Below are 12,376 nucleotides of genomic sequence, written 5' to 3' on the forward strand. Positions count from 1 at the left end.
GGTGCAGCTGAGGAGGAAGTATATGATACGCTAGGTAAGGAGTCGCAAAGGATCTTAGGTACCGTTGTGTGGATGCTAAATGGTACTTAGAATCGGTGATTGGAGGCTGTCAACTTTGACTTGGAGGCTGTCTCGAAAGCATTGGAGGCATCATTTGGACCTTTTTCGGACGGGAAGACGCGTTTGATAATTGGACAACACGCGCCAAACACCACAACGCTCACCCAGCCAAGACCTATGCATCGGTGATACTAAACTAAGTCGACGTCCCCGACAAATTGCAACTGATTCCCTTACATCAATCTACTATATATATCATCATTTATCATCACCGCAAGGGATAAGGCAAATAATATACAGCAAGGTACACATAGAGGCATGGCCGGCAAGAACAAGGGCAAAGAAGGAGGCGAGTCCAAAGGCAAAGGGAAAGGAAAGGCAGATTCTGGGGAAGGGAGCAGCAAGAGCGGGGGGAAGCTAAAGGCAGCAAATTCGATCAACGTACGAATTTCCCCCACTCCACTGTACAATATTCTGCACGGATAACCGTCTTGTCTCTGACAATTAACGGAATAGGTCCGGCATATTCTCTGCGAGAAACATTCCAAAGCACTCGAAGCTATTGAAAAACTAAATGAAGGCAGCAAATTTGACGCTGTCGCTCGTGAGTACAGCGAAGACAAGGCACGACAGGGCGGAAGTTTAGGGTGGAAGGTTCGAGGGTCACTCGTTCAAGAATTTGAGGTTGCAGCGTATGCTCTCGAGCCCTCCACTTGCGATAAACCTGTATGGGCCGGACCTGTTAAGTCCGCACATGGCTACCACATAATCATGGTAAGTTACATAATCCCTACAAGATTTGCAAAAAATATTGCACTAATATAGTCCGTTCGTAGGTGGAAGGCAGGAAGTGAAAAAATGACAAGTCATACCTATTGAGAACGAGACCGGCAGCTTAAATTTGAGCGCTAGAAGAATCGGATTTGAAATGTTGAATGCATACATGCATGCAAGTGTCTGGACATTCATTGTACATACATAGACACCGCATAATACCGAAGGTTTCAGGGAAGAACCAAGGCGCCAGTCCAGAGCTTAATAGCCACGTTGATGGTTCTAGTGTCACCAGCTGGCACCGGTGATGCAGATGCTGCTTCCCAAAACCGACAAAGCCGCAAATCCGAATAGTCCAAAAGTGTCCCAGACTACCAAAAGTGAACCCAGTGAGTTGGAAGGGGAAAGGGGTTAAAAAAAAAAAAAACTTCGACCCACAGACTGCCAAGGCGGTGTGGATGCGGTTAAAAAATGCAGGTACCGAAATCATCGAGGACCTTCACATTTCGCTTATTTCCACTACGGATCTGATCTGATCTAAGGAAGAGAAAAATAGAGCGAGAAAAAAAAAAAAAAAAAAAAAGACCTGGTCGAGTAATAATAAAAAGTGAGATGACGACAATTGCCCTCAAATAATGATCCAAAGCGAAAAAACCCAGGCCCCACAGTGTATAAAATACAACAGACCTGATGAAGTTGTCGACAGACATACATGCTTCCAGATGTCTCCGGTGCGCCCTGGGGAAATTGGAACAGCAGATTCCCGCCGTAGAACAACGGCGGGCGACAAGTGGAATGTGCATTTTGTCGGGCGTGCAATTTTACTGGAGCGCCATGGTAATTTCTTGATCCAACCGGGTGTGAAGCCAATGCTACCTCACATTCATTGGCCACACCAGTCTACACGTGAGTCCCGTTCTAACCTGGGCAACCATACTACGATTGGTATGACGCTGAAGTTACCTAAACATAAAACATCGATGCATATTGTGCCGGGGGAGCGGCCTTGATTTTGAGGCTAGGATTGTCTCCCAGATGGAAGCGTGCATATCGGAATGTCTGGGCCCCTTTAGCCCTTTAAAAGCATCGCATAGGCCCGCATCCTTTCATGGTCTCCCTTCCTTTTCTTCTCCCATCCATCGACGCTCGTTTTAATTTGTCTGTTCCAAAAGTTATCGATAACCATTTCCGTAATTTTTGTACGACTTCTTTCACCACACTCGCTCAACTTCGTATAATTTTTTTTGAAAAATTTTTACCAAGCACCGACTTCCTTTGGACCAATTCGAGATAATTCTTAATTTCTCAATCAATTCAATCCAATCTACAGTATAATTACTTTCCAAGTATCTATAATTAAATTCAAAATGAAGTTCATCGCCACCGCTTTCACCGCCGTCGTTGGCTTGTCCGCTTTGGCCGCCGCCCGTCCACAGGATACCATCACAAATGCTCCTGTTCCCCAAGCCACCCCTGCTGGTTTTGATGCCGCTTACTCCAGCACACTTTCTTGCATCACTGCCTGTGGTGCCGGAAATGTCCACTGCCAGGCCGGCTGCCAGGGTCTCCCAGTGTAAGATTAATATTCCGAGTCGAATTCAATTGTGTTGTGGACGAATCTAATATAGAAATATCAATTCCAGTCCCGATGCCGATGCTTTGAATGCCACTCACGACTGTATCGCTGCTTGCCCTCCCGGTGGTGACGACGAGAAGAACGCGTAAGTTTAATACTTTAACCTCGATATCTATAAGTTTTTTTTTTCTGTCGAAGATGTCAATTAACACGTCGAATATAGTGCCTGGGCCGTCTGCCAACAGAAGTGTGTCACATCCCTTTACTACACTGCCTCTGTCCCTTACTCCAGCTATGTCCCACCCACCGCCGCTGGCTTCAGCAGTGCCCCAGCCGCCCAAACTTCCGCCCCTGGTACCTCAGGTCCCGCTAAAGAGACTCGTAAGTGATATTCAGCCTCAATCAGCTTCGGCTGAGATTTGATAGTATCAAAAATATAAATCAGTTAACTAACATATGCACGTCCAATAGCTGAGAAAGAATCCAAGACTGGCCCCAAGGAAACTGGTACTGATGCTTCCAAGACCACTGGCCCAGCTCCTACCCAGTCCCCCAATGCTGGTTCTTATGTCATTGCCAACGTCCCCATGTTGGGCGCTTTCCTCCTTGCCGCTTTCGCTTTGTAAAATATTTACACCCATGTAGTCGCATGGTGTTAATATATAATGAGGGGCAGTAGTATCACGTCCAGTTCAGGAACGCTGTGACGTTTACTTCACACATATATACATAACTCTGGCATGTTTCTAAGCCTATCTTCTCCATTGTTTATTAATTCGGGCAAAAAGTTGAAAGACTTTTTTTAGCTTTTGGAATTTTGGAGAATGATGGCGAATTCATATTGTCAGCCAAAATTTGAGTAATGTTATTGATGGTCACGAACCTTACCAAACCAAATTATTGATCCCTCTCAAACTTCGTAGTGTTTTTTTTCAGTAAACCAGGTCTTGAGATACTCTCATGACTTTCCTAGACTTGACATGGCATACCATGACATGACCATGACGTGCCCTATCGGTTGATATAAACCCTCTATATCTCACGATTTCTTCTGCCTTAAGACAGCGGACCCATGTGTATGTACCATGAAAGAGATGACACAAAATGTGCGAATCTCGCTTCACGTCGAAAAATTTAAAGTCTGTGCAACAATCTTAAAGTGGGCCGAGCTGCTGAACCTTGTATTATTGATATCAGCCCAACTATAACAATGTTGGTAGCTATATATAGTCGACGCTAGGTCAGCAAAGTTCAATGATCAGTAGCCGAAATTTGGCCGGATGTAGAAAAAGGTAAGATACTAACGGCAGGAACCAGACATAAAATATTCAAATTTTGTCTCAATCAAAAGTGTAGACGGGATCAATAATATAACCAGCCGGCTTTGGTGCTGCAGCCGAGGACTTAGCGGCAGGTTAGTGGGGGGAAACCCCATAGTAAAATACCACAAAATCGACACATTTTGAAGAGTTAAATACTACCCCTCAAGAATCAGTTTCTCTAACACGCTCCCCTCCCACGTAAACGGAACAAACCACTTCATCACAGGTCCTAGTTTACTGATTAACTTCCCAAGTCTCTTTCATGATTACTGTTCAGTAACCGTCTTTCTATTTCCAGAGCACCACATGAACATTACATGGTAGATATATATCCCACTCCAATGTGAAGAAGGTCCAACTTCTTAAGATGCATACTCACGAAGAGATATTCATTCGCAAAATAGACTTTAAGTCCTGTATTCATATTTAGCGGGCAATGAATACCCCAGGAGTCTGACCTAATATTGAAATGATGTATTAATATAGTAACCATCACCCCCCCTCCCCCAATTATGTGCAGATGCGAAGAAAGAGATTCCGCGGCTGCCTCACAAGACAACCTCGATCGACCTGGGTAATACAGCTATATAGCATATACATATCCCTAGATCTATAGATCGTCTCTTTACTAAACCACTAAAAGATGACTAATCTGAGTTCTATGAATATGTTAAAGAATATATATATTCAAAAAATTTAGATGGCTGCTAAGGGGTTTCTACTCTCTTAGTCAGCTAGAACTATTATGTGGTATGTATGACTGGCCACATTTAAGTAATATTACTTTACAATTTATACCGTTTTCAGATTTAATAAAATTGCTTCTTGTGGACCCCATACTATTCTTGTGGCTGTCAAGAATGTTTGGCGAATGCATGGTCACCATGATCATATTTGCCGACCCTGTGGAACTCCATTCCATTTAAGCTTAATTGGAGCAAGGTTCGGGTATGTAAGTTCGTTTATTCAGGGACCCAAAATATCATTCCACTAATTGAGTACATTTCAAGGTGCGAATGTTCCCAGAACAAGGATTCCACCCGGCTTCTTATGCCTGGTTTTGTGTCCGCCAATTAACCAAGTTTGATCCGAATATCGACATCACGGGGGTAACTTTCCATCCAGCGACGAGGAGACTGGCACAAAGACGATGCCATTGGTGAATTTAAAACCCAGTCATTCAGAACTAGAGAACCCCGGAAGTCATCTATGTTTTAATATCTATCGATGAGACTACAATCTTCCGAACGATGCATGCTGATTTTGCCCCGGTCAAGTGAAATTCGAGTGGCTATGATCTCGAGACCTCGTCCAATCCATTTTTTTAATGAGATCATAGTCAGCATATAAGCTCATGCTAGGTCAACGACCTGGTTAGTTCTGCGGGGTTTAAAAACTCAGCGCAGGCTGCTATTCAGTCGGTTGCAAACCGATTGGGCTATCAAATAGCCCGGTCGATGGGATCTCGCTAGTTTGCCAGCTGTGGCTTCTCATGAGCTCAACCGACAAAACGGTGACCATATCCCGGCCAGCGCCATCGACCTTGATTCGAAAAAGTAGCAGCAAAAATAGACTCGACCGTGCATGATCGATCCTATAACAGCCAACTTCTATACCCTTATATATTCCAGAAAACAAAATATTAATTTAAAAATTATATAAGAAAAATGATGAAATTTGCTATCCTCTCTTTTTTCTCTTGTTTATCATCTCCAAGGAAATCCAACCTCTTCCCGCCGCCGGAAAATCGAACAATTCCCAGCTAATCACCAGACCCGAGCCGAATGCTGTCATACCATTGGATCCTTACCGCCAAAATGCCCAGGTCGCCGTTAACCCAAAAAAAAAAAAAAAAAGCCCCGCCTGCGCACAAGCCTGCTACCCTACCTAACTAGCTTCCCAGCTGGGCGCCAGAAGCCTCGGACAAACCAGGAAGCAAGAAAAACAAAAAGGAACCTTAGCTATTACACCAGCAAATGACAAAGATCTCATCATTCTCTTTTGATAAAAACCAAAAGAACCCTTTTTTTCCCGTTTCTCGTCCTACTCTCCCTTTTGCCGCAAGAGAGCGCCACTGATGCATATCGCCAAGGTCGAGAAGGAGATATGACGTTTTACCCCTCTTATCAGTTCCAATTTTACACCCCCGCGGGAAGGAAGAGCGCATCGAAAGAAGGCGAAAGGGTAAGAACTAGAAGAAAGAGAGGAAAAAAGTGAATGTGAACGAACGAGAGAAAAAGGAAGCGAAGCTATGGGTCCCCTCCGAGGCTAGAATGAAAGCTATAAAATGGTCGCTGGCGCGCACACGGTCTTTTGCCCTTCTCATCATTAATTTTACGTAAAGTCGCAGCAACAGCAGCAACAGCTATTTCCAACGTCGCTTCCAACGCAACGATAAACTTTAAGCTTAATACGACCTTAAACTTTCCCAGTCGTCTTCTAAAATTCATAGAAGAATACCTACTTCCTTACACATAATTTAAATATCCATAAAGATGTCTGCCGTTGAACCATCCAGCCACGGCCGTGGAGGTATATCTCTTCTAGAAAACTCTCCTTTTTTTTTTCTCTTTTCGAGCTTGAAAACTAACCACTTTATCTACTTTCCCAGGCGCCGGCAATATCGCCCCAGATACCACGGAATACGCCGACGGCGGTATCGTTCGCACCGCAGCCCCATCGGGAACCTATACCACCGGCCGCGGAGGCGGTGGTAATATCGGACACAGCGAAAACGCCACCGAAGGTCACGATGTCATCCCTGAGAACGCTCAACGTGAACAACCTCATCCAACCCAGGGACACGGAATCTCCACCGGTGTATGTTACTATAGTTTCCCCCACCTTTTTTGAAATTCAAAATTAGACTTGGAGCTAGAGCTTCCCCGTATGAAAGTAAGATAACTAATAGTATTTGGTTTTATAGCGAGGTGGCGGCGGTAATATCGTTACTGCAGATGGAGAGGAAGAGCATAAAGGTCTCACAGAAAGAATCAAGGAGAAAATCTTCCCAAGCCACAAGTAAAGGCAAAGACTAGAATCGCCTTCTACTTGAAGAATGGGTTTACCTAGACCGCTATAGTCGAACTTGCTTCTTTAGATTCTCGCAAGGATTTTCTTTTCATTCCTTCTTTTTTGTCACCTATTCCTTTTACTACCTGGAGTTTTGATCAGCGATACCCGGGGATACTATTATCCCCCTCACACTACGTTCATTGAATAGTTGGAAAGATCTTTAGTACTTTTTTCTTTTTGATAGAGAGATTAATAAAACCCTGAGAGGTGAATTATTATACCCAGGATTTCATTTCGTATGTCGTAGTTCTCTCAAACTTCAACCTCCCAAAAGTTACGGGACCTATATAGAAATGTGTACCTCGTAACTTGCTAGAAAGTGTTTTATAAAACTACCCCCCCCTCGAGGCATCGTCCACGAAATGACGAAATATATACTTACATCTCCCACACCTTCTTTGGCAAAACTAAAGCACTTCTATCATTCCGCTTATAAAACTCCACAAGCTTTATTCACCGAATAAAAATCAGAAGAAAAAGACGACATTAGCAATCCTCCTTACGCAATCACGTACAAAATCACACAATATGTCTTTCAACTTGGATACCAAGAGTACCAAGACATCAAAAAAGAGCAAATAGAATAACGAAGGGAGGGAAATGGAAGGGAAGGGAAGGGAAGAGTGACTTACAGCAATAGCCGTCTTCTCTGGCGCATCCTCGTGCAGAAAATGCCCTACCTCCGGTAAAACCAGAAGCTGATACTTCCCTTGCATCTGCCCGATAATCAACTCCTTATCCAACCTATCCGTCCCCGCCAAAATCAACAATTTCCCCCCTTTAGCCTCCAAAAACTTCCTACTCAACCCCACAAACCAATCCTGCCAGAATGGCTGCGTCGTTGCCAAATCTGTTCTCCATCGCCACGGCCTACTATTAGAACCAACGGCAGCAGCGCCACTGTTTGCAGTAGCCGTAGAAGACGAAGAAGACACATCACCACTCCCCCCAGAATTACTATAATCATATAGCAAAGCCGGAACAGAAACTCTAGCGCTCCTCCCGTTCCTTATCGTCCGACTACGGACATGCCATTCAATCCCCTGGTTTAAACTCGTAAACCCAGTTGGTCTTGATAATAAATAACTTTGCATACTATGCAGCGCATCCATCGCACTTCCCTCGACCACATCCAAAACCGCATATGCAAGTAACCTATCCCCTAATAAACCCCGTTTGGCTAAATCGGTGATTACCGCGCCACCGAGACTATGTCCAACAAGTATTATGGGAGGTAAAGATTCCCATCGTAGTTGCTCTTGAGCTGCCAAAAGGGCTTCGTATAGATCGGTGGATAATGTGGAGAGACTGAAATCTTGGTCGTTGGAGGTACTGGTTCCACCATGGCCTCTGGCGTCGAAGGAGAAGATACCGGCTTCTGGGTTGATTTTACGGATTTCGGAGGCTAGTGCTGCGAAGGAGAGACCTGAGGATCCGGCGCCATGATGGGTGACGAACAAAGGTCCCGAGCCGGTATTTGGGGTGTAATAAGCATTGAAGTGAGATGTTGGGTTAGAAGATGGAGTTAATTGAAGGTTTTCGGAGAAGTGGTGGTTCCAGGGGATTGGTTCTAGATTATTCCGTCGACGGGCAGTTCTAAAAAAGTAAAAATAAGAATAAAAAAGAGAGATAACCCAATCAGCCATTGACATCTACTATGACATTCAGTAATGTTTGCGCAGTGTAAAAATAGCCCATACCATAAACCATGGCGCATGATGGGGAAATCTCGCGAAAGAAGTCACACTTAGTGGCGAGCAGAAGAATAGGAATAGGAAGAGGAAGAGGAAGAAAAGGGCAAGGCACACACAGTTCCGGTCTAGACGGTGGAGCTATAATTGTAGATGTAGACGAAGCACTCGAAGCCGAGGAAGAGTCGTCAAGAACCCCCTCGTGATATTCATCATTCTCGCCATAACCATCGGGGAAGTCGTCTTCGTCTTCGTCTTCGATATCTAGCTCTTCGAGCTCTTCAAGCTCTTCGGGTAGGGCGCCTAGCGGAGGGGGAGGCATTGCAGGTAGTTTGGCAAGCTTTGCCTTGAAGAAGTCTCTCCCCAAGGCACTCATTATGTACGACTTGACATATTCTTCCTAAGCAGGGCGTCGGCGGCAGTATTAGTTTAAATTGAAGGAAGCCGACAAGGGAACACTCGTGGAAAGCTTAAAGGTGGCCAGGGTGCTTCTCTGGGTGGGTGCAATGTCAGACCAGTTCCAGGTTGTTGGGTATTTTGCGTTGATGTCATTATTGCAACAACCTGCAGCTTGTGCAACACACCATTCAATTTGTATGTAATTGATACCATGATACTTTATATCCAGACTTCATCATTAATCCTCCATTCAGTACATTCTAGATGATCATATGCATAATGATAATTTACAAACATCAAAGGCTACCTATTTTAATACACACAAGAATCATGTAATAGAGTTCCCAAACACGTTAGACCCGTCATACGCTTCGCCTGCTCAAAAGAAACTAAAATAATAAAAAAAGAAATTCACTTTTAATCGTCCATATGAAGGTCTCAAATCCATCAACCCATGACGCGAATCAAATAATCTAAGTTTAGATCCTGCTCGTAGACTGTCCCTCTTCGTCACCTTGCTCTTTCGCCTTCGGTTCACCGAGGAACATATACTGTAAAGGCCATAATTAGTCCGGTTCCTAAGATCTTTTATCTGGGGAGTACTCAAGGAGTGAAAAAGTAACATACCGAAGGAATCACAGACAAAATACTAAACACCCCCAAAGCGAACATCATAGGACCCCATCCAGTCTGATGTCTCATGAATCCAGCTATTTCCAGATATTAATGCGTTAGTACCCTATCTATACCTTAGAGATATATGGATAAAAACTTACACCAAAGCGGTCCAACCGTAGTCCCCGCAGCATACGCAAAATTCCCCAACCCATAACTCTGTGCAAAAGCCCCGTACGGTCCAAAAACACCCGGCTTCTCCCTCTCGATCTGTTCGACCACCAAACTCATCTCCGTATAAGTCGGCACGAAGACCAGGCAATGCGCCAACCCGACTCCTAGCAACAAAACCCACAACATGACTTGAGAAGCGATCGATGGACCGGTTGCGAATCCGCATAAGAAAACAACAGTGCCGCTAGCTATTAATCCTGTAACTACACACGGTCTGGCACCGATTCGATCACTCAAACGACCTGCGTAAGTTGAGAAAAAGTCTCCGAATACGACAAGGGCGAAGCAGAGTCCTGCGAGGGTGGATGTGTATCCGAATGTTTCTTTCGTGTGGAGTGGTAATACGGTTTCAAAACTAGTCATGATGATAGCTTCGACGAATGATATGAACACAGCGGTTACGAGCCGTGGAGAACTCATAAGTGTAATCAGTGGGTGGGCGTGTATTTGAATATCGAAATTGGGGCCGTCGGCGGGGTTTGGAGGAAGTAGCGGTCTGGTAGGATCGTTCGGGTCGGTTTCCTGAAGAATCCATTTGACGGCGTCTTTTTTTTCGATGATGAGGATTCGTAAAACGATATCGAATACAACCATCACAACCATGCTGAGGAAAACAGCATCGTATCCGAACCGGTCGTAGATGAAACCTGACAATGATGGTGCTCCGACGAATCCAATGCTCATGGAAGCCCTGTTGAGTCAAATTGTTAGCCAATAAGCAACTTATCTAGCTAAGAATCCGGGTTTATAACTCACGCGAGAAGCCCAAGACTCTCTCCTGCATTAGAGCTGCCAACGGTATCAATCACCAGTGCCAATCCAACACTCCAAATGCAAGCTGTCGCAAGGCCCTGGATGAATCTGGCAAGACACAAGAACTGAACCATAGTTCCAAACCATAGCATCATTGTGCCAGCAAGCAGCAAGACCAGACCAGCCATCAATGGATACCAGCGGTTTCGGTAGTGATCTAGAAGCAGAAGCCAAATGTTAGTAAAGCTCTAGTTTCTATATTCTCCAGATGTTGTTTTAAACATCACCACTCACCAGCAAGCCATCCAAAAGCAGCTACAAATCAATCAGATTGGTTAGCCAATAAACCATTTACATAGAAAGACCTGGTACATTGAGAACATACGTGAACCCAGCGAAAATCCCAATCCATAGACCGCCAATAGTACCGCAAGCCATCCTTGAACTATATATAACTTCAATTAGCCCAGTCCCTTCCAAATCTCCAACTTCCAAAGCTGCTATGGCAAATACCTTGATCCTCAGGAACACCAGATCTCTTCTCCAATGTAAACGGGAAAACCCTATATAATCAACCTCAGTTAACCACCATGCCCAATCGAATAAACACTAGTTCAACAGTAACTAGCTGTTAGATAAAAGTTCCGGGATTTCAACATACGGTACTATAAACCAGCAACACAGGTTAGCATATCTTATCCTCCTAAGAAAGGGAAAGAGAAGAAACAATTCCAAGATAACTTTTACTCACCAATACACCCATAAAGCAAAACGTCCACAAAAATAGCAAAACAGACGCTAAAGACGATAAACCCATTGGACGACCTAAACTTCCAAAACAACGGCGGCCGATCTTCCTGTCCCATCTTGTCGGGTTTCGTTTTAAACACCAAAAAAGAAGAATTTGAAGAAGAAATAAGATGAGAAGGAAAAATAGAAGATGGAGAAGGAATAGGAGGAGGATAATAATGAAAAAAACTGGAAACTGATATACCAGCCAGCTTGTTTAACCTCCAGACGGGTTAGAAGGGAAAAAAAAGAGGGTGGTGTTTCTCGGAGCGGGCGCTCAGCCAAAGCCGAAAAAAGGCGACTTTCGTTAGTTTCTGGTTTTGGCGTTGTTCCCGCTAACGAGGGGGAAGCGGGAATATGATAAAGAAAAAGAGACGCGCTAGGTCGAAATGGAATATCGATCCCGTGGTCAATGCGTTTCTTCGAAGAGTTCTCTGGTGGACTGGTACAGAATAAAAGGTTGGAGTCGTGAATAATTTTCTTGGAGAGAAGTTGATTATGAAGGTTGGAGGGAAAACGATAAGAAGCAGAGGAAAAGAATATTTGAAATGTGTAACGTTAACGATGAAGTCACGACGAAGACGTTGTCATTCCTGTTGCGTCGAGGTCGTCAATTCGAATATCTCCAGCTGGCTCGGAAAGTATGCGAGACGAAGATATCAGATATACCAGCAAGCCAAAGAAAAATTGCGAATGAGAATATAAGTAACGAAAATAACTACAAAGGTATACGGCTAAAGCTCAAACTCGTTATAACTATCCTTCTAAAACGTAATCAATTCATAGTATTCTTAATAAGAAGAAGAAAAAAAGTAAAAGCTAGCTTGAAAGATCGAGAATCGAGCTCCCTCAGGCAAATCAACATAAGAAGTGCCGAATATCAAGCAACCAAATCGAGTCCTATGGGAGAAGAAAAGAAGAAAAAAACAGAGAGAGAACGAAAGGGAGACACGGCACCCTTGCGCAATCAACTGCCAATCCCGCCCGAGAAGGCTGGCAATTTTTGGCACAGCTTTTGGTCAGAAAGGAAAGTGATCGCTTGCGACCAAGCACGTAGGTGTCGCCGTACGATACGAATTTTTATAAAT

General features: G+C 44.2%; 5 protein-coding genes across 5 annotated transcripts; 3 read left to right on the plus strand and 2 right to left on the minus strand.

Moving 5' to 3' along the window:
* Nucleotides 1-378: 378 nt before the first annotated feature.
* On the plus strand, nucleotides 379-914 carry AOL_s00078g152 (uncharacterized protein; the record flags this gene model as incomplete). The annotated part of the gene is made up of 3 exons (XM_011123415.1): nucleotides 379-501; nucleotides 577-834; nucleotides 897-914. 3 exons carry the CDS (start codon nucleotides 379-381, stop codon nucleotides 912-914), a joined length of 399 nt encoding a protein of 132 aa, XP_011121717.1.
* Nucleotides 915-2,201: 1,287 nt separating this feature from the next.
* On the plus strand, nucleotides 2,202-3,036 carry AOL_s00078g153 (uncharacterized protein; the record flags this gene model as incomplete). Its single annotated transcript, XM_011123416.1, has 4 exons — nucleotides 2,202-2,407; nucleotides 2,478-2,555; nucleotides 2,634-2,791; nucleotides 2,882-3,036. The coding sequence occupies 4 exons, from the start codon at nucleotides 2,202-2,204 to the stop codon at nucleotides 3,034-3,036; spliced, it is 597 nt and encodes a 198-aa protein (XP_011121718.1).
* A 3,191-nt stretch (nucleotides 3,037-6,227) lies between these two features.
* On the plus strand, nucleotides 6,228-6,757 carry AOL_s00078g154 (uncharacterized protein; the record flags this gene model as incomplete). The annotated part of the gene is made up of 3 exons (XM_011123417.1): nucleotides 6,228-6,264; nucleotides 6,344-6,552; nucleotides 6,659-6,757. 3 exons carry the CDS (start codon nucleotides 6,228-6,230, stop codon nucleotides 6,755-6,757), a joined length of 345 nt encoding a protein of 114 aa, XP_011121719.1.
* Nucleotides 6,758-7,185: 428 nt separating this feature from the next.
* Nucleotides 7,186-8,874, minus strand: AOL_s00078g155 (uncharacterized protein; the record flags this gene model as incomplete). Its single annotated transcript, XM_011123418.1, has 3 exons — nucleotides 7,186-7,254; nucleotides 7,440-8,403; nucleotides 8,618-8,874. The coding sequence occupies 3 exons, from the start codon at nucleotides 8,872-8,874 to the stop codon at nucleotides 7,186-7,188; spliced, it is 1,290 nt and encodes a 429-aa protein (XP_011121720.1).
* Nucleotides 8,875-9,376: 502 nt separating this feature from the next.
* On the minus strand, nucleotides 9,377-11,365 carry AOL_s00078g156 (uncharacterized protein; the record flags this gene model as incomplete). Its single annotated transcript, XM_011123419.1, has 8 exons — nucleotides 9,377-9,448; nucleotides 9,525-9,607; nucleotides 9,674-10,437; nucleotides 10,503-10,716; nucleotides 10,794-10,814; nucleotides 10,885-10,944; nucleotides 11,013-11,062; nucleotides 11,247-11,365. 8 exons carry the CDS (start codon nucleotides 11,363-11,365, stop codon nucleotides 9,377-9,379), a joined length of 1,383 nt encoding a protein of 460 aa, XP_011121721.1.
* Nucleotides 11,366-12,376: the final 1,011 nt, after the last annotated feature.

Source organism: Orbilia oligospora (genome assembly GCF_000225545.1).
Source record: "Orbilia oligospora ATCC 24927 unplaced genomic scaffold scaffold00078, whole genome shotgun sequence".
NCBI lineage: Eukaryota > Fungi > Ascomycota > Orbiliomycetes > Orbiliales > Orbiliaceae > Orbilia > Orbilia oligospora.